This window comes from Zea mays, chromosome 4, assembly GCF_902167145.1.
Source record: "Zea mays cultivar B73 chromosome 4, Zm-B73-REFERENCE-NAM-5.0, whole genome shotgun sequence".
In the NCBI taxonomy this organism is placed as follows: domain Eukaryota; kingdom Viridiplantae; phylum Streptophyta; class Magnoliopsida; order Poales; family Poaceae; genus Zea; species Zea mays.
The window spans coordinates 42,412,623-42,433,946 of NC_050099.1; the positions used below are offsets into that span (position 1 = coordinate 42,412,623).

General features: G+C 45.7%; 2 protein-coding genes and 1 non-coding gene across 5 annotated transcripts; 2 read left to right on the forward strand and 1 right to left on the reverse strand.

Annotated features, from left to right (window-relative positions):
• Nucleotides 1-1,160: 1,160 nt before the first annotated feature.
• Nucleotides 1,161-8,661, forward strand: LOC103653169 (1-phosphatidylinositol-3-phosphate 5-kinase FAB1A). Of its 3 annotated transcripts, none has more exons than XM_008680131.4 (12): nt 1,161-1,771; nt 1,942-2,035; nt 2,557-3,258; nt 3,363-3,507; nt 3,618-3,965; nt 4,120-5,046; nt 5,179-5,513; nt 5,616-5,742; nt 5,824-5,994; nt 6,074-7,480; nt 7,555-7,815; nt 7,903-8,529. In XM_008680131.4, exons 2-12 carry the CDS (start codon nt 1,992-1,994, stop codon nt 8,260-8,262), a joined length of 4,827 nt encoding a protein of 1,608 aa, XP_008678353.1. In that variant the 5' UTR covers nt 1,161-1,771; nt 1,942-1,991; the 3' UTR covers nt 8,263-8,529. The 3 variants fall into 3 exon arrangements, with proteins under 3 accessions (XP_008678353.1, XP_008678352.1, XP_035823148.1); XM_008680130.3 differs by having other exon boundaries at nt 1,163-1,771; nt 2,554-3,258; nt 7,903-8,661; XM_035967255.1 differs by lacking the exons at nt 7,555-7,815; nt 7,903-8,529 and having other exon boundaries at nt 1,167-1,771; nt 2,554-3,258; nt 6,074-7,507.
• A 3,036-nt stretch (nt 8,662-11,697) lies between these two features.
• TRNAR-UCU (transfer RNA arginine (anticodon UCU)) lies at nt 11,698-11,770 on the forward strand. The gene has a single exon. It is a non-coding gene; the product is annotated as a tRNA-Arg (tRNA).
• A 765-nt stretch (nt 11,771-12,535) lies between these two features.
• On the reverse strand, nt 12,536-16,582 carry LOC100281389 (uncharacterized). The gene is made up of 6 exons (NM_001154307.1): nt 16,184-16,582; nt 15,692-15,886; nt 15,245-15,559; nt 14,170-14,259; nt 13,995-14,039; nt 12,536-13,902 (listed from the first exon to the last, which is right to left on the reverse strand). The coding sequence occupies exons 1-6, from the start codon at nt 16,343-16,345 to the stop codon at nt 13,033-13,035; spliced, it is 1,677 nt and encodes a 558-aa protein (NP_001147779.1). The 5' UTR covers nt 16,346-16,582; the 3' UTR covers nt 12,536-13,032.
• Between the last annotated feature and the right edge of the window lie 4,742 nt (nt 16,583-21,324).

The window sequence follows — 21,324 nt, forward strand, 5'->3', positions numbered from 1 at the left end:
CTACACCGGACAAGCACTATTCACTGTCCGGTGCGCCTTCTGGCGATTGCTCTGACTCTGCGCGAACTGTCCGCGCACTGTTCACGTCGCAGCCGACCGTTGCAGCCGACCGTTGCGCTAGCTAGCCGTTGCTCCGCCGGCACACCAGACAGTCTGGTGGCACACCAGACAGTCCGGTGAATTATAGCGGAGTGCGGCCTCAGAAACTCGAAGGTGAAGAGTTGGAGTCGATCACCCCTGGTGCACCGGACACTGTCCGGTGGCACACCGGTCAGTCCGGTGCGCCAGACCAGGTTCTCTTCGGTTTCTTTTGCTCCTTTCTTTTGAACCCTAAATTTGATCTTTTTATTGGTTTGTGTTGAACCTTTGGCACCTGTAGACTACATAGTCTAGAGCAAACTAGTTAGTCCAATTATTTGTGTTGGGCATTTCAACCACCAAAATTATTTAGGAAAAGGTTTGACCGTATTTTCCTTTCAGTTTTGCTAAAGATTTTATAAATTTTATCGGGGTCGCCTAACCGTGACAAACCATCCTAAATTCGTTCCTGAAGTGCACTCCACCACCCGACTGGAGTTTATCTCGATACCCTAAAATGTATTTCTAAAGTTCGTGAACCTAAACGACATTGTTCAACAAGTTTTAAAAGTTGCTCATGCATATAACTCTAATAAAAAATATGAATTACCCACGCGGTATATTATTATCTGAAACAAACACATCCAAAGTGATTAAAAACTTGAAGTGTGAATTGATGAAATTTCTAGCTTCCAAAAAGAGCGCTAATATTTGGTTTGGTTTTCATTTATTATAACACCGAATAACAAGGGTCGGATTATTCGATTTTGGCGCGATGGCGTCACACAACCAACCAACTAATTATCGAAATTGATACACCAAAAGTAGTTAGTATATTTTAAACAAAAGGAATCAATATTATAACATCTATCCTTAAATATTTGTCGTTTATTAATTTATTTTTAAACTAAATCGTGAAAAAAACGGAGGAAGTAATGTATTAGTAATATTTATTACTAGCATCACCATATATAATTCGTATTGTAAATAAATTTTATATAACGAATAAATATACAGAAGAATTTAATACTTTATTATATTATTGTTATCATGATTATATGCACGTTTCAGTGGTTTCACAGTTAATTAATTTAAAAAGGAGAAAAAAGAAGATAGTTGTGCGCGGGCCCCACCACAGCCGGGGCAGGTGGGCCCAGCGGCGACCATGAGCAAGAGGAGAGGGAGGAGCGTTCCTCACCTGCCGTCCGTCGTCTTCCTTGCTCGCCTTCGCTTCCCTCCTCTTCTCTTTCCTAGACTAGACTAGACTTGGCTTGCCTTGGATTCTCATCTCGTCTCTTCTTTCTTCTCGCTCCAATCGGCGCGGACGTAGCCCCCGCGCACGCTACCGCCTACCGGAGAGATTCCGCCGCCCGTTGGGTGGATTCCAGCGCCGTTGAGCAACAGGACTCTAGCGCCGCACCGGACACCAACCACTAGACGCTGCTGCCTCCCTCCGCCGTCTCGGGGCACCGAAGGAGGAGCAGAGAGATCCATCGGACCGCTCGGCGGGGTGCGGCCGCCCTCGCTCCTCATCCAAATTATCCAATCCACTCGATTCCGATTGGCAACTACCCTTCACCCCGCGCGCGCAACCGCTAGCTCCTGCCGCCAAGCGCAACCGGACGACCGCCGCCCTCCCTACGCCAGGAGGTGCCCAGGTGTAGGTCCTTCGCCGGCGACGAACACCCACAAGGTTCCCTTCCTTTGTGCATACGGATGTAACGGATCTGAGTTCTCCAATTCCTACAAGTTAGGAGAATAGGAGTAGTAATTTACAAGCGTATTATTATGCCTACTACTAATTTGTTTTCTCTCTCTTTGATTTGATTGATTGACCCACCGTACGTAACCCACCATTTCCAGAGCAACCGCAAGGGCATGTGACAAGCTGCCGCCTGCCTTTGCCGCAGGCAATGTGCTCCGACATGTCGGGTCAGCGCCACCACCACGCAACCAGGTATTTCGATCCTCTTCTCTTGCGTTAAGCTTAATCAATCCGCAGCCTCCTCTGGCTTGGCTCAGGGGTTGCAACCAATCCATCTACTTAACCGAGTTACTCTATTATGACTTCGCTTGCTTCCATGTTTAGCTTTCCTCACCTCCTCAATCAGGTCCAGGTGTACCATTCGCGTTACTGGACCTCTTGCAGAATACTCTTCCCTACCTTAGCGGGTTTTTTTTTTTGGTTTCTACCATCAATGTTTTTATACAGCATCTGTGTCTCTTAAGCATTTAGTCCCTTTTCCTGAAAACCAGACCAGCGTTGCACAGCTTGAATCTAAGTCAAATTATTCACTGACCGACACCCTATACGCTGGTAACACACTAACACTGAATACAGATCTTTTTGTTTCTTTGCCTGCCAACAACTAGCTAAACCTGTACTGCTTTAGTTTTTGATTGGCAATTCAGTGTAAAGCACATAGATATGTATGGAGGCCTCCATCCTAATCGTTTTCCTTTTGCCCAACACAGCAGGGAGAATGCACCGGAAGATAATGGTTACCATCGCACTCCCCATGGTGCGGATCATCTCGAGCAGAGCCAGGCTGCAGATACAGATAATAAGCATATAAATCATCTGTCCACAGATGACAATGTTCCCTCCAGTGCTTCAGGCCACAAACATGGTGCTATCAGCCGCCATCCATCTACATCTTCTGTTGATGATCGCTCCATCAAGTCCGGTGATGATTCTGATGGGGCCGAGAGTACCAGTGGCAGAAGCAGTAATACAGAGATCTCATTTATGAATAATGATACCATCTGGATACCACCTCAAGCGGCAGATAAGGAGGATGAGGCCCAGAGTTTTGCTACGAGCATTGCTTATGACGACGACGATGACGATTATAGTGATGGTATAAAGTGGGGCCAGTCAAGTTTCCCATCCCCTGGTAAGCAGCATGACGCCGACACTAGCAATCATAGGGAGGAACGAGAAAAGGCAATGCTAGAAGCTATGAATGGCCAGCTGAAGGTACTTGTCAGTCGGTTTCTCGCATCTGCTGGCATTCCATCTTCCAACGAAGAGGGTAGCGATAGCTGGCTTGATATTGTCACCTCCCTGTCATGGGAAGCAGCACTACTTATCAAACCTGATGGTAGCATGGGAAAGGAAATGGACCCTGGCTCTTACATCAAAGTCAAATGCGTAGCATCTGGTACTCGCCGGCAAAGGTGAAGCAACAATTCTTCTTCAACTGTTTCTCCTCAACAGATAGGATTTCTGTTTCTGTTTCAAACTATATCATTCACCTATGGCAATCTTGGTTTGGTTGCAGTGAGGTGATCAAGGGGTTAGTCTTCAAGAAGAACACTGCTCATAAGCACATGCCGACAAATTGCCACAATCCTAGGCTTCTACTTCTCAAAGGAGTTCTTGGGCATTCTGATATTGGTTTGTCATCATTTAGTTCAATGGATCAGGTTAGATACTACATATTATATACGTACGCTGTACGCAAATAATAAACCTCGTCTTCTGTTCTTTTCATGGAGGAATAATACCTTCTATTTTCTATGCCTCTAACAATCAGGAAAAGGACCTGTTGGAGAGAGCTATTGGTAAAATGATGGAGATATGCAGTCCCAATGTTGTTCTGGTCGAGAAAACTGTTTCACGAAACATTCAAGAACTTCTTCTGAAAGAAGGTGTCACTCTAATTCTCGATATGAAACTCAACCGGCTACAAAGAATTGCACGCTGTACAGGCTCTCCCATAATTTCGTTTTCAGAAGTTTTGGATAAACCAAAGCTGAAGCAATGTGACTACTTTCATATCGAAAAATTTATCGAGGAGCACAACAACGCCAGTGAGGGTGGAAAGATGCCATCTAAAACATTAATGTTCTTGGAAGGCTTTCCACGTCCACTCGGTTGCACGGTATGCATAGGCCACGCTCATTATATGATGTATATAGTCTATTCCTTGCACACTAATACCATTTCATTGAATAAGTAGCAAATCCCAAACTGATTTGCATTCCATACTTTTTGGATTAATGTTTACAGTTATAGTTGTTTTCTTTCTTTTTCAGATACTGCTAAAAGGAGCAAACAGTGAAGAATTGAAGAAAGTCAAACAAGTAATGCATTTTACGGTCTTTGCAGCATATCACTTGATCCTTGAAACATCTTTCTTTGAAGATCAAAGGGTTTTTCTAAATGATAAAAGTACCCCCAAAGAAATTTCTGTTACTGCTACAGAAGGGGCATCACCAACTGCTTATGATGTTGCTGCTCTTAGTGGTGCTATCCCTAGCTTTCCTTCACATGGTGACCCTCCAGCACTTAGACTATTCCATGCCACTTCTAATAGCTATGCTGATGTGAACAAACCTTTGACATATCCAGAAAATGGGGATGCATTCAGTTCAGTATCCAGCAGCTCTGCAAATGACCTTGAACAAGGTACAAGTATCAGGCCCAATAATGCTGAGAGGTTAACATCACTAGTCCAAGGGCCACTAAGAAAACTGTTCACTGACATGTTACGTCACCAGAATATTTACTTACCTGTTACATCATTGCAAGAGGCAAATGATATTAGTAAGGAAGTCAGGGCTGAATCAAGTCAAGAAACTGTTATTAATGGTTTCCATAGGCCAGAGATAGAAGAGTCTGTGGTTTCAATTGAAAATGGAGATTCCATAAATGATGCCCAGAAACAAGAAATTGCTCAAGCAATAATGCCAAGAGGTTCTTCTGCAAATGATAAAGATGCAGAATCGTCTGTTATGGGAGACAATGGGGCACATAGTACAAGTATCATTATCAAAGAGAAATATGTCGATGATGATCAAGCTGATGATGCACTTGATTCTCACAGCATACTGATTTTGATGTCTAGCCAGTGCCCGGAAAAGCAGGTTATCTGTGAGCAAAGTCATTTAACCCGTATAAAATACTACGGGAGTTTTGATGTGTCCTTGGGCAGATATTTGCAAGATATTCTGCAGAATCAGGTGACACTACTTCATAACCTTTTAGTGTTTTATGCTCATTTACGTGATGAAACATCTATGTTTTGTGTTTGTAAATTGTAATACAACGTGATTTGGTTGCTGAAGGCTCAGCTTTTAATGTTTTCCTAGCAGAAACTGAGTTGCTCCTCATGTGGAGAGCCTCCAGAGTCGCACATGTACTCTTACACGCACCGCAATGGAAATTTGACCGTTCTAGTGAAACATCTGGTGCCCCAACACCATTTGCCTGGTGAATCTGAAGGAAAAGTATGGATGTGGACTAGGTGCTCAAGATGTGATCATGAACATGGGGTATCCAAACCAACTCCAAGAGTACTAATATCAGCTGAAGCGCGTAACCTCTCGTTTGGGAAATTCCTGGAACTCAGTTTTTCGAGCCACTCTGCAGCAAGAAGGTTATCTATATGTGGACATCTGGTCAACAGGGATTGCTTGCGTTTTTTTGGGTAAACTTCTTGCTAGTCATTAGGTTTTAGTATAACAATTCCGTGGAAACTATCTTTTTTTGTAGTTTGGTGATGAATAACTTCCTCTCTTGCTAATTTCAGGCTGGGCTCTAAAGTTGCTATGTTTCGGTACTCATCTGTTGAGATCTACACTACCTGCAAACCACAACCTACTCTCCAGTTCGTCAACCCCATCAGACAGGATTGGTTTGAAGGACAAAGGAGGAATGTATGGTTCTTTTTGACTGTTCTGTTCATTTACTTAAGTTAATGTACAATGGTGCCTGACGCTTATACTCCATCTTTTAAGGTTCATGCTAAAGGTATGGCGCTTTTCTCTGGGGTTGCAAGATTTCTACAGAACTTGAAGAATGAACATCCTGATGCAATAACGTTAGCAATCCATTGTGGCCTTGCATTCCCTGTTAAGGACTTCACTGAACTAGAAGAGTTGTTGATAAAAGAAAAGGCCCAGTTTGAGGTGAGTATATGCATTCTATTGACCTTGGTATTTGTTCTATCTATTATTTTTATCGAATTTTAAATGCATTGTCCTGCAGAGTTCTGTGGACAAGGCCACTGATCAAAATGGGGTACCAACCTCTTCTGTGCATGAACTGTTGAATATAAATTGGTACTATCAGGACCTTCTACTTGAGCTTTACATTTGGGACCGCCGTCTACATCAATTATTCTATTGTAAATCTGTCAAACTAGAAAGTGTTTCTAATTACAAGAATCTTGCTGATACTGTTGATGGGATCTGTGGTGATAAATTCGGTGTTGATAAGAAAATTGATGAATTTACATATGATGAAACTACGGCAGCTTTGGGGGTAGCCAGTACCACAGAACCTGCAAGTAACAAACTTGACCATCAATCAGGGGATGCTGCAGCATCCTTACTTGATGAAAGCCAGGAAGCTGGGCACTCAGAAATTCCTTGCAATGGAGGTAGTAAAGCTGAGAAATCTTCCATTGCTCATGGTCAAATAAAGGTAGATGGCACAACAAAAACCGGAAATGATCCTTGCTTCGAAATATCCAATGATAAGAAGGTCCAGGTCAATCTTACAGTAGCAGATCCAATATCTATGGAACAGGAGCGTTGTAGCACTCTCCAACAGTTCAAATATCCTTATTGGGATGACAGGGAAAGGTGGATTTGGAATTCAATTTCTGAGTCACAATTGGCTTACAGGAATGACATTCAAATTGGATATTTGGAAAAATTCGAACTCATTAACAATTATTTGCCACATTACCTTCCTCCCTTGTTTGAACAACATGATGATGCGGACTCTCCGCATTTCGCGGTAGGTCCTGGTGGTAATATTCTGTGCATAATGGAAGATGAGATATCCAGCATAATAGCTCGTGCTCTTGCCATATCTGACGAACGCCGCCATTTGATAGATTTAAAATTTGAGAATGGAATGGATTACTCCAAGGGAGAGCATGCTAAAGCAATGGAGAAATCCTATAGTTTTCTGTCTGAAAATTCTTTCACCTCATCACCATGGTCATCTACAGATTCTGAAGCAAGCTTGTCATCTCTGTCTTCATTTTCATCATTTTCATCTGATGACTTTTCTGGTTATGATAGCTCTTCTTTATTGTCCTCGATGCATCCAGAAATGACTGTGAACGGGAAAATAACTCTGAAAGGCAAATATTCAGTCACTGTTGTATATGACAATCAATTCTTTGCACTCCGAAAAAAGTGTTGCCCATCCGAGCTTGCATATATTACTTCCTTAAGCCGCTGCAAGAAGTGGAATGCTCAAGGTGGAAAGAGCAAGGCCTATTTTGCAAAGACAACAGATGACAGGTTCATCATAAAGCAAATCAAGAAAACAGAGTTCGATTCATTTATTAAATTTGCACCTGATTACTTTAGGCATGTTTACCATTCTCTGGACACTGGAAGCCAAACTTGCCTTGCCAAGATATTAGGAATATATCAGGTAATTATATCAAGAGCTCGAGTTTGATTTCAATTCTTTTTCCTGCTTTTTTTCATGTGGAGTGCCTGTTTCAGGTTAAGCAGATTAGACATGGCAAAGAGGTAAAGATCGACTTGATGGTGATGGAAAATCTTCTCTTTGGCCACAATATTTCACGAATTTATGATCTCAAAGGTGTTACTTTTTCGCGACGCGTCACTGACTCAAATGATCATGATACTGTTTACCTGGACCAAAATTATGTTGAGGACATGGGTTTTTCTCCAATCTATATTGGTGGAAGAACAAAGCATCTTTTGCAGCGTGCAATATGGAATGACACGTCTTTCCTCACTGTAAGTATAGAGCACATATTTGCCACAATTACTGGCAGTGATGTTTTTCAATGGTAACATTTGTGGACATGTTTATTGTACTTGCAGTCGGTGAATGTCATGGACTATTCTCTACTTGTCGGAGTGGACAAAGAGAAGCATGAACTTGTGTTTGGCATCATTGATTATCTGAGGCAATATACTTGGGACAAACAATTGGAAACATGGGTGAAGACTTCTCTGGTAGTACCCAAGAATGTTTCACCAACTGTAATTTCCCCCAAGGAATACAAAAAAAGGTTTAGGAAGTTCATGGCAAAGTACTTCCTGTCAGTTCCAGACACATGGAGCTCTGATAATTCATCTAATCCATGCAAATCCTTTGGTCAGAGCAATCACAAGTTAGCGGAAGTCCACAATGGTGATAGCCTGCTTCAGCACCCAAATGAAGCTGAGGGGTGTGTCTAATCACGTGCAGGACTTCCTGGCATTTTTTAAGCCTATCCCATTGTTGTTTGGCTTTTCACTTTGTAAAATGGTGTACATTGGAGGACCTCACTGTTGATCTATCCAAAAGTTTGTGTTTTTAGGCAAATTGTTGGACAAGTGGGGTCCACAGGACATGTACCTATACAAATGTTCATTGTTAATTTCACAATTATTATAGTGAAATTAAGAATTTGTATGATCATTTTTTGGACCTATCACTTGTGTGACTGAAGCTGTCTATTCTTCACTTATGACTAACTGTCCAAGATAGACATTTCCTACCTCTATTGAAATTAGGTCAATTTGAGTATTATGTTGTACTGTATACCCCCAGTGTACTTGTTGGGATCTGGAAGCAGCTCCATAGATTTTGTGTTTGATGGATACTGTCCCTTTTCGGTATGCCCTTTTTCACTTTTTTTTGGTTCTGCACAATGTACAACTTTCAGATCTCCTGGTATAGAACAGATTGCAAGCTATGAGTTTCATTGTTACTTAGAATGGATGTGATTTAAGTTACTTAGTTGTTTGTTCAGTATGTGTTCGTCTTCTGGAATATCATTCAATATGCATTTATGCCCTGAAACCATTTTTATATGTGTTTATGCGTTTTTTTATTTTTCAGATATCTTCCCTGTAGATGAGGGTCTGCATCAGGCAGTACAGGCCTGGTGATGTGCCTACTGTTTGCAGTTGTTCTATATGTTAATTTGTTGCTATACAGGTGCACCTGGACCATTTATGAACGTACAAACTTCACTGATTAGTTTGGTACTTAATTATATGCTACTTTCCCTTTCTTGAGCCAAATCACATCATCATCGAGAGGAGGATCTAGTTGGAGCTTGTATGACATTTTTTGCTTTGACCAGACAACTGTTAGGAAGAACTTCCCTTCTGGTCGGCTCAGCAAGTTGACTGGATGTTAACCTGACCTTTTCTAATCAACCAGTATTTTGATTTTTCAGTTCAGTGTGAATTCATGATGAACAGCTTATATTTTGTCCAAGGGATTCTGATTGCTGCTTTAGGGCTTGTTCGGTTATTTTCAATCCATATGGATTGGAGGGGATCGATACGGATTGAGAGGGATTTTGACTTACTAGATATTGAAACCCCCTCAATCCATATGGATTGTGGTAGAACCGAACAAACCCTTAAGAGGGAGGCGACCATTGTGTCCGTTTAAGGAAGAGGTTGGATTTGGTGAGCTGATGAAGCTGAGCTTTTCCCACCAGAGGCAGGGTCCTAACCCAAAATATGGAATATGGATTGCCCTGCTGCTTACCATTATTCCGCTTGCTTCTGGCCCTGCGAGGCAGATCAATCAATTTGGCATTGCAACCTTTGCCTGCAGTGCTTCTCTTCATCCGATTGAGGTCCAGAGGATGATTCTGGCTCAAATGACGTCCACAGAGTGACAGTTCTGTTGCAATTCCAGAAGGCTGTGTGTTCATCATCATTATACAAAACCAAATGGTGACTGGTGTCAGATATCAAAGAGCTAGAAGCATCTCAAGAAAAGAATCTCACAAAAGAAAGGTACCATCCCTTGGCTAGGTCGTTTGTTCATCTTCTCTGTTCTACTAAATTGGGCGTTCTTTTCTGTACCATTCACCATATTTTTGAGCTGGTGGCTAGCATAAGCCTACCACCAAAAACGAAATGAACAAGCAAGCAAAGAGAGAGTAAGAACTGGAATTCCTTTCCGCCCCCTATATATGCCCAACAAGTTGGCCACACCATGATCTCCAGTTACAGGAAAAAGGGCAAAGAGTTGGTTTCACTTTTTCCCGAGGTCTGATTGGTGGCACTCGCAGATTCTCATTTTCAGCGTCAGCTGTTATATTATTGTTATATCATGTATCGTATACCTAACTAAAATGACAACTAAAAATCTGAAGTCTATTATGTTGGGAAAAGAATGATATAGATATGTTCTGGTTCTGATTCTGACAATAGGCAGGCACAATGTATACGCGATAGGAAGTGGAAAGGGTAGAGCCCGTTCATGCTATTGCTATTGCTTTTGCTGTTGGATATTGCTATTGCTTTTGCTGACTGCCTGGCTGGCCTTGCTCTGCTCAATGGACATGTAGGTGTTGGACTGGAGGAGGACAACTGCTAGTGCCTGCCTCTGCCTGGAATGCTGGGTTTTATAGGCAGGGCCGACCCTTGGCTAGCAGAGGAGAGGTTTGAAGAAAGGTTGGGAGCGGCGGCACTGCAACATTTTGCACGACTGCATCGTGCAACATTTTGCAGGATTGCCCAGCAGGCAGGCAAGCATAGCAAGAATAGCAACGCTGTCATATCTACAGCTAGCAGGCTAGCTTATCGGCCGGCGTCGCCTTTTGTTTCCACCGATTGCCCTGCATGCCAACTCCAACGGGAATACTACTAAGCTAGTAGTATTGCGAACAATTTTGTCTCCTTTCACAAACCTCGTCCATTCTCTGCTTTCTTTCTTCCTAGTCGTATACTCTATATTATTTGCACGGTCGATCATCGATGATATGCCGCCGGTAACAGTGATGGCAGTGGGTAGGGTACCTAATAGGCACATAAAGTTATACCTATACCCACTAAAAGAAAGCCATATACCTACTATCCGTTACGGGTAGAAAATTATGTCAATATCCATATGCATCACGGGTATCGGTGATACTTATACACACTATGTCATAATAGAAATGATCATTTGAATCACACAAAAGTAAGTACAGAATACGAAATGTTAAAATCTCGTCTTATCAATATTGAAAGATGCTAAAATAATATTGTTTATATGCTAACATGGCAAATTCATTGAACCTAACATAATTTTATCATAAGGTCAACAACCAACATTTAGTATTAAATGGTAACACCATACAAGCCCATGCATATGTCATATGTTAGTGGGTTTTTTGTCGGGTAGCTGGTATGGGACAAGAGAAAATATACTCATGCCCACCATATCCGATGGGTATAACAAATAACCCAATAAAATACACGTAGGTATTAAAATTTGCCATACATGTACTCTAATAGGACTTTTACCCATTGGAAATCGGGTACCCATTGCCATCTCTATCAGCAACCGTCAACATGCCTTCATGTGGCTAATTAGTGATGAAGTTTTCCTTCTTAGGGCCCTTGGAACAGTTTTCCTAAAATACTGTATGATATAACTTTAAGCCCTTAGATAATAAATATAGTCAAGATACAATATATATAGAGAGTCGTGTAGAGACGAACTGTTCGTAAAGAGCTCGTCTCTTGATTTTTATTTTTACTTAAATCTTTAAAACCCTTTCAAAAGACTTCTCATTTAATTGGGTTGTGTATACCCTATATTCATGACCCAACGTTGTAACTACCATTACCCCGTTAGATATTGTAGTTAAAGGTTACACGCGCTTGCAAAGAGCATAGGCGCTCGTGGCCTAATGGATAAGGCGTTTGACTTCTAATCAAACGATTGTGGGTTCGAGTCCCACCGAGCGTGAGGTTAATTATATTTTTACCTTTTTTTTTCCTTCTGCCTCCAACGCCCTGTTTCTTGCAATTTGGTATATCATTCCAAACCATTTTTTATAGACCTCAACTTTCTCAACACAGACCGCTTATCAGAATCTGGCTGGCAACAAAATTATACAAATGAAAGAGAAATGCTAGTGGTATGTATGAGCAAAAAGAATTGGCGACTACACTACACCAACTCGGCTTCCATCCGTTTCTCTAACACCTCAACTATCACTTAGATCGATCAGACCAGATGTGTACGTCCAGCTTGTTGGTTATTCACTTAGACAAGATCGAGGTGGCTTAGAATAGAATATATAGATGGATAGAAGGCGACATGGGGAGGAACAAGGAGGCGAGCGGAGGAAGACGAGCGAGCTGAAAGGGGAGTATGGGAATTCAGTTGGCGTGACCAGGAGACAAAAATCGACGGTGGCGCAAGTGCAGAGAGTTGCCACGCATCGCGTGTGTTTTCTCTGCCCTGTCCTCTTCTCTTCTGTTCCCTTGACTTCCCTCCCTGCTTTCTCTGAATTCAGGGAGCTATGCACGGCCTCAGTGCCATATAACTGAAGAAAGTCACTCCCTCCATCTACTATTGTCTACCTAATTTAGGCACAAGTAGGGTACGCCATGTTCACACCAGGGTGGGTCACCATGCTACCAAAGTCATCACAATTCATATCCCCAACAACATAAATATGACACTTGAAAGAAAGAAAGAAAGAAAAAACATGGAGATGCATCATTGTTTAGATATCACCCAAGCTTTCTGCCTTATGGGTTCAATCAGATATGTAATGAACTTATACAGACATCGACCACATGCCATGCAGAAAGTATATAAGGATTGTCCAACAAAAAGAAAACAGGTAACGGGCATGTACATATCAATGTCAACATGGGCGGGTGTCAGTGTTACCACTTAGCATCAGGTAAAGGGCAGACACAACATAACAGAACAACAACAACAACAACAACCTACTCGCTTGGGGTAGTCAGAAGAATTCCAGGAAGGAAATAACAGGACAGGGAACCAACATCAGCAGCTCCATCCACAGAGACAAAAGTGCGTGTCCACTCGGATGCCACCATCTCCGTCTTCACAAGCCAACAGGTCTTCTCCCCACGTATACACAGCCCATCCTCCGATTACTCGATTCAGTCTGTCAGAGTAATGCATACACCTTCAGAGGAACAAGAATCCTTTCATTTCTTTTTGTACCCTCGCATCCACAGCGCCGCTGCTTATTTTCCTGGAGCAGCAGCTGCTGCCTGCACCTTGGGCCCTTTGGCATCAGGAACACGCTTGACGCTCTGCAGGATCGACTTCTCATACCTCTGCATCCCGTTCGCCGACCTCCATGCACTACACGGCGTGCAGAACCATTTACCTCTCGGGACAGAACTGCGCGGCGGATCCATGCAGTAAGTGTGGTAAGCTTCGTCACAGCCATCACACAACACTATTTTCTCGTCGTCCTTGTTCTTGAAGCAGCGTCTGCACAGGCAAGACGGGCAGTACCAGCATTTTAGATTCCTCTGCTTCTCGCTTGCAATCTGGCTTTCTTTCAGGCACAGGGCATGATAGAACTTGAAAGAACAGTAGCCATGCCCGCATACCACGAACTTCTTGTTCTCATCTTCACACGTGCCACAAAGCTTGCACAAGTTTGCTAGAGCGGTTATCGAGAGGTCTGGTTCACTGTCTTCGACAATGCTTGACACTGAGCTCTCCTGTGTTTTGACGGCCAATTCAGGTTCTTCGGCAGGTTCTTCTGGCTTCTCCACCTCAAGCCACTCGCATACATCGCAGCCTTCATGTGCTCTGCCATGGTTGTTGCTCTTTAAAGGTACGTCTGGTTCGACGCAGGTGGGACAGTACCATTTTGCTGGGGCCTCTTCATCAATGGCAAGCTTGAGACATGAAACATGGTACGCGGCTTCACACCTGTCACAGATAATTCTTCCTTTGCTGTCTGCCTTTCTACCACAATCCTTGCAAATTCCATCCGATCCAGATGTCCCAGTTCGTCTTGGTATGGTAGAATAGCCAGAATCGCATGGGGGAGTGAACTTCCTTAGGGCTTTGCGGGTGACACCAACCAGACTTGTTTCCTAATAAATGGTGCAGTCAGTGATGAATGGGATTTAACAAATCCTAATGACGAAACAATGGCCAGCAGACATGTTCATAGCATGCCACTCACCTCTATCTTGTGTTCAGCCACATCAATTTCTGAAATGTCAGAAGCCTACAAAGAATATTTCTATAAGCAATGGCCACATAAGTGGAACGATTTCAAAAATACATTGCCATGAATCAAAATATGTGGCTATCACCATAAATTATGCCAATGAAGCACCAACAGAAAATCATGTTACCTGCTTTTGATTAGAAGCTTGTGAAATCAGTAAGAGACTGCTTGCCAGACCAGCCATTTCTTGGCCAACGTGTTCAAACTTCTTCCATATCTAGATAATAAACCAATATGTATACATATTAAAAAAACAGCATTGACCGTATGTTTTCAACTGCATGTTTATGGTAATTTTTGGGGGTGTTTGGTACATGAATAGCAGCAAACAAAAGAATTTACATATGAGAGAAAAATGGAAAAACAAATATCAGAGGACCACTTTGGCCATTGAGATATATAGGAGGTACTAACAAAAAAAATCTAATTTCTTATCCCGTGGCCCCTAAAATATTAATATAACTTTCCTGTTTTAAAATAATTACCTTCTTTCATTCAAGGACAGCTCACAGCAGTGAACAAGGTAAATAAATGCTTCCTCACAATACATGGATTGCAACATACTTATTGAATAGTTGTGTATGGCAGCGTGATGCAACCCATGTCTGATTTATATGCATTCATGACTGCCATCGCCTTGTGATTCACTTAAAGAGAGAAGCCGAAGGGATTTGGCAAGGTGAGGTCAAGTGCAGCGGATGACACAGGCAGAGAGGAACAAAGCACAGATTCATGAAGACCAAGACAGCAGATCCCTTCCCAGTAAAAACAGCTATTAGATGTCCTTTATTGGAAAAGGAGGCATTACCCTGCAGCCAGTAGAGAAGCATGGCTACGAGGCTATTACATTTATGCCCTTATGGTTGGGCATACTGCATACCTATTCCAGCTACAGTGCGTAGGAAAAATGATTCATATGTTTGGAATTTGGATGGATATTAGAAGAATTTGCAAGGGCCAACCGATGCACTCGAAAAAGGGTCCGAAACAGGTAGTGAACACAGGAAGAATCATTCCTAACTATATGGACTTTCCATATCTATGTGGTCAAACAGACAAGCAATAGGGGCCATTTTCAAAAGTTGAGCATCGAAAGAACCTACAATAGGCTCTAAAGTAAAACCACATCTACATCTTTACCTATATCAGAGAGAACAGCACAGGGAACAAAGAAGGAACCAGTGAAACAAACAAACAGGTACCTGCTTAATATCATGGTCAAACAGCGCAGGGTTCTGTGCATAATCCCCATTTCTCATCTTGGCATCAATTATTTGCAAACCAATAACGTCGTCTGGCTTACTGCCGTGGAATGTTGCAGCTAGCAGATCACACAACATGGCAAACTTCTCGGAGATTAGAATGTCAAAGAGAGTGTCGTGGCACATCGCCTTGTTGGCTTCCAAAGATGCAACTGTTCCATCTTCTAACTTAACCAAGGCACCACTACTCTCTTCAGAATGTAGAGCTCCAGTAGCGTCCTCTTCGTCTGTTCCTCGGTCATCAACTAAGTTTCCCTGGTAGATCCAGAAAACAGAAGTGAAGCTTTTGTTAGGGGAAAGATATGTATGTTCCCAAGAGGAAAAGCATTAGACGAGGCGAGCATGCACAGGCTATGTTCAATCTGAAGGACCGGATGGGTTACTAACATGTTCTGTGGGATGCCAACCATTATATCTGAGCGCATCTCGGATGCAGTTCTGAATCCCTCCGGCGCTCTGGTTCACAGCAGTGGATCGAAGGACGCCCTCCAGCGTGTCCCTCCAGCTTCTCCAGTGCCTGTCCAGCGTTTGGCGCCCACCTTGCTGGGAATTGGTGGCGTGCACCACCGCGCTCATCTGATTCTGCTCAAGGGGGGAGCAGGGGGTAAAATGACAAATCTCGTGAAACAAGAGCCATCACTGAGCTATATAATTCGTCACCCAAGAAGACGAGTGACAGCATTACAGGACACCCTAACACAGAGAGCAAACGTTGCGATACAGAAAGGGAATCTTTGCAAGACGGATCCGAAATCTAGCGGCGTATAAACGAAATCTACTAGTAACTGAAGGCACCACGAGGCTGGAGAGACGCTCGCTCTAGTAAAACCCACGTCGTCGTCATGGCAAAAGAGATAGGGTTTGGAGGGCAATGCGTACCTTGACGGGATCGGGGTCGGGGCCCGACGTGACGGCGCTGTGGCCGGCGTTGGCGCCGGTGCCGCGGCGTCGTCTCTTGTAGGTGAGGACGTCGGGTTGGACCAGGCCTCCCGAAGCGGGGCGCTTGGGACGGCGGCCTCTGGGGGCACCGTCGGAGGCCATACGCGGACACAGCTAGCAGAGCGTGTCTCCCAGGCCAAAGAAACGGCGGCGAGATGGGGAACGGGAAGCGTGAGGAGGAGAGGGTCAGGGCAGTGAGGAGGCGGCGACAGGGCTAGGGTTTGATGGGAAATTAGAGATCTTGGTGGGCAACCGAAGCACGCCGGAGCGGAGAGGGACGAGGGGAGGGTGGGAGGACGAAGCGAAGCCGCTGCAAGCGGTTGTCCAAACCGGAGGAGCGGGGGAAACTAGCGCCGAGAGCCAAAACCTTGTCCTTCGACACCGCACACACTTCGTCCACTGTCACCACACAGCTAGGTTAAATTATTGGAAAACTTCCCTCTTGGATGGATTGAAAGAGTGAGGTTTGTCTAGACGACATGAACCAACGTCAATAGCTGCGGAGAACTTAAACGATTGAGCTAGTTGCAAGAATAAGAACATAACCATCACATTTTCACCAAGTTCACTGGAAAACAAGTAACAAAATTGAAACATGCATTTTTTTTTATAATGCCAATGGTCGAGCGCGGCGACAATTGCCATTATGAAACAACAGAGAAGTGGTTTCGATAAATTGGAGGCGTTGCCGATGGATTCTCTGTTTTGGAGACGCAGCCAACAGACAAACTCTAAAATGGATACGAGCCGGTCAATAGGGGCTGAGCAAACAGAGATTAGTCTCCTTTCGCCATTATCGTCGCCGTGCTCAGACGTCGTCTGGCGTCGTATTCTTCTCTCCGTCGCGGACAGCTCTTGCGTCTCCTCTGCGTCTGGCGGTCGTCTTCTTCTCTCCTCCTCTTGCAGCGGTGAGTTCTCGTCGTCCTCCATTCGAAACCGCTCCTCTCAACTCCCGTTTATCTGAGTTCTCCTCGACTCGTCTTGCTTAGGGTTTATCTGAGTTCGGATCCATGGAGTTCGATCCGTTTGGCATTTCGCCAGGCTGCAACTCCCCCGATCTACACCTTGTGCAATCACCGTTTACCACTCTTGCTTCACCGAGCTCAACTGCGTCACTAGTGCCATTGGGGGTACCGAGTTCAACTGCGCCACTAGTGCCATTGGGGGAAATAGTTGGCAGTGAGGTGAGCTCAATTTACAGAACTATGTCATTAATTGTGAAAATAATATCGTTGATGATTGGATGCTCCTGCATTGTCTGTAATATAGGAAGTTCAGAGGATTGATGGAACAACACAACTGGACTGGGATTCGATTATAGTTTCTAATGTATTGGATGAAGAAGGAAGAGTACAAGTACCATGCGAAAATGAGATATATTGTAATCTTGGACTCAATACAGATGATGAGGCTGCAAATAATAGAAAGCGTGATAGATTTTATAGCAGTGGTACAACTTGTCATTGAAAGGGAATTAGGCTTACACCCATTTCCTAATTGATTTTGGTGGTTGAATTGCCCAACACAAATAATTGGACTAACTAGTTTTGCTCTAGTGTGAAAGTTATACAGGTGCCAAAGGTTCACACTTAGCCAATAAAAAGGCCAAGAATTGGGTTCAACAAAAAGAGCAAGGGATAACCGAAGGCAGCCCTGGTCTGGCGCACCGGACTGTCCGGTGCACCACCGGACAGTGTCCGGTTCACCAGGGGACTTAACGCTGAACTCTTCACCTTCGGGAAAATCCAGAGGCGCTCCGCTATAATTCACCGGACTGTCCGGTGTACACCGGACAGTGTCCGGTGCTCCAAAGAAGAGCGTCTCAGGAACTCGCCAGCTTCGGGAATTCGCTCCGCTATAATTCACCGGTCATGTCCGGTGTGCACCGGACATGTCCGGTGTGCACCGGACTGTCCGGTGAGCCAGCGGAGCAACGGCTACTTCGCGCCAACGGTCACCTGCAGAAGCATTAAATGCGCGCCAGAGCGCGCAGAAGTCAGGCACGCGCGAAGTGGCACACCGGACACTCTACAGTGCATGTCCGGTGTGCCACCAGACATCCAGGCGGGCCCAGCAGTCAGAGCTCCAACGGTCGGAACCCAACGGTCGGGTGACGTGGCTGGCGCACTGGACACTGTCCGGTGCACCATGCGACAGTCAGCCTCCACCAAACGACTAGTTTGGTGGTTGGGGTTATAAATACCCCCAACCACCCCACATTCAAGTCATCCAAGTTTTCCACCTTCCAACTACTTACAAGAGCTCTAGCATTCAATTCTAGACACACCCAAGTGATCAAATCCTCTCCAAATTCCACACAACGCCTTAGTGATTAGTGAGAGAGATTTGCTTGTGTTCTTTCGAGCTCTTGCGCTTGGATTGCTTTCTTCTTTGATTCTTTGCTTGTGATCAAAACTCAATTATAACCAAGGCAAGAGACACCAATTGTGTGGTGGTACTTGCGGGGAAGTTTTGTTCCCGATTGATTTGAGAAGAGAAAGCTCACTCGGTCCGAGGGACCGTTTGAGAGAGGGAAGGGGTTGAAAAAGACCCGGCCTTTGTGGCCTCCTCAACGGGGAGTAGGTTTGCGAGAACCGAACCTCGGTAAAACAAATCCGCGTGTCACACTCTTTATTCGCTTGCAATTTGTTTTGCATCCTCTCTCGTGGACTCGATTATATTTCTAACGCTAACCCAGCTTGTAGTTGTGATTAACTTTGTAAATTTCAGTTTTGCCCTATTCACCCCCCCTCTAGGCGACTTTCAATTGGTATCAAAGCACGGTGCTTCATTAGAGCCTAACCGCTCGAAGTGATGTCGGGAGAACACGCCAAGAAGGAGATGGAGACCGGCGATAAGCCCGCTACAAGCCACGGGAAAGCTTCATCGGAAGAGTCCCGCAAAAAGGGAAAGGGGAAGGAGAAGAAAGCCTCTTCCCACAAGTCGCATCGGAGTGGGGACAAGAAAAAGAAGATGAGGAAGGTGGTCTACTACGAGACCGACACCTCATCGCCATCTACCTCCGGCTCCGACGCGCCCTCCGTAACTTCTAAGCGCCATGAGCGCAAGAAGTTTAGTAAGATTCCCTTACACTACCCTCGCACCTCTAGACATACTCCATTGCTTTCCGTTCCATTAGGCAAACCGCCAATCTTTGACGGTGAAGATTATGCTAGGTGGAGTGATTTAATGAAATTTCATCTAACCTCACTCCACAAAAGTATATGGAATGTTGTTGAGTTTGGAGCACAGGTACCATCCGTCGGGGATGAGGATTATGATGAGGACGAGGTGGCCCAAATCGAGCACTTCAACTCCCAAGCCACAACCATACTCCTCGCTTCTCTAAGTAGGGAGGAGTACAACAAGGTGCAAGGATTAAAGAGCGCCAAGGAAGTTTGGGACGTGCTCAAGACCGCGCACGAGGGTGATGAGCTAACCAAGATCACCAAGCGGGAAACGATCGAGGGGGAGCTCGGTCGCTTCCGTCTTCGCCAAGGGGAGGAGCCACAAGACATGTACAACCGGCTCAAAACCTTGGTGAATCAAGTGCGCAACCTCGGGAGCAAGAAATGGGATGACCACGAGGTGGTTAAGGTTATTCTAAGATCACTTATTTTCATTAATCCTACTCAAGTACAATTAATTCGTGGTAATCCTAGATACACACTAATGACTCCCGAGGAAGTAATAGGGAATTTTGTGAGCTTTGAGTTTATGATTAAAGGCTCAAGGAAGATCAACGAACTTGACGGCCCCTCCACGTCCGAAGCACAACCGGTCGCTGTCGGGGACCATAATTAGAGGTACCCTCAAGACGCCTAATTCTTAGCTGGTAACCCCCATCAGCATAAAGCTGCAGAGGCCTGATGGGTGCGATTAAGTCAGGGATCAGTCCGTACGAGCGACTCGATCACACCTCGCCCGAGCCTAGCCTCGGGCAAGGGCAGCCGACCCCGAGGGGTTTCCGTCTCGCCCGAGGCCCCCCTTTTTAACGGCGGACACATCTCTGGCTCGCCCGAGGCCTTGCCTTCGCTAAGAAGCAACCCTGACTAAATCGCCGCACCAACCGACCAAGTTGCAGGAGCATTTAACGCGAAGGCCCTGCCAAAGGCGCCATAAGAAACTCCGCTCCGCCCGACCCAGGGCTCGGACTCGGGCTAAGCCCCGGAAGACGGCGAACTCCGCTCCGCCCGACCCAGGGCTCGGACTCGGGCTAAGCCCCGGAAGACGGCGAACTCCGCTCCGCCCGACCCAGGGCTCGGACTCGGGCTAAGCCCCGGAAGACAGCGAACTCCGCTCCGCCCGACCCAGGGCTCGGACTCGGGCTAAGCCCCGGAAGACGGCGAACTCCGCTCCGCCCGACCCAGGGCTCGGACTCGGGCTAAGCCCCGGAAGACGGCGAACTCCGCTCCGCCCGACCCAGGGCTCGGACTCGGCCTAAGCCCCGGAAGACGGCAAACTCCGCTCCGCCCGACCCAGGGCTCGGACTCGGGCTAAGCCCCGGAAGACGGCGAACTCCGCTCCGCCCGACCCAGGGCTCGGACTCGGGCTAAGCCCCGGAAGACGGCGAACTCCGCTCCGCCCGACCCAGGGCTCGGACTTGGGCTAAGCCCTAGAAGACGACGAACTCCGCTTCGCCCGACCCCAGGGCTCGGACTCCGCCCTGGCCTCTGCCGAACGACCTTCGCCTCGCCCAACCCAGGAGCTCGGGCTCGGCCTCGGCCACGGAAGACAGACTCGACCTCGGCTTCGGAGGAGCCACCACGTCGCCCGACCTAGGGCACAGGCCCGCCACGTCAACAGGAAGCGCCATCATCACCCTACCCCGAGCCGACTCGGGCCGCAGAGAACAAGACCGGTGTCCCATTTGGCCAGCTCCGCCAGATAGGCAATGATGGCGCCCCGCTAGCCCTGTGACGACGGCGGCTCTCAGCTCCCTTACGGAAGCAGGGGGACGTCAGCAAGGATTCAACCGCTCCGACAGCTGTCCCTCCACCAGGCTCCGTTGCTCCTCCGACAGCCACGACATCACGCCAGCTGGGTGCCAAGATCTCTCCGGCTGCCACATTGGCATGTAC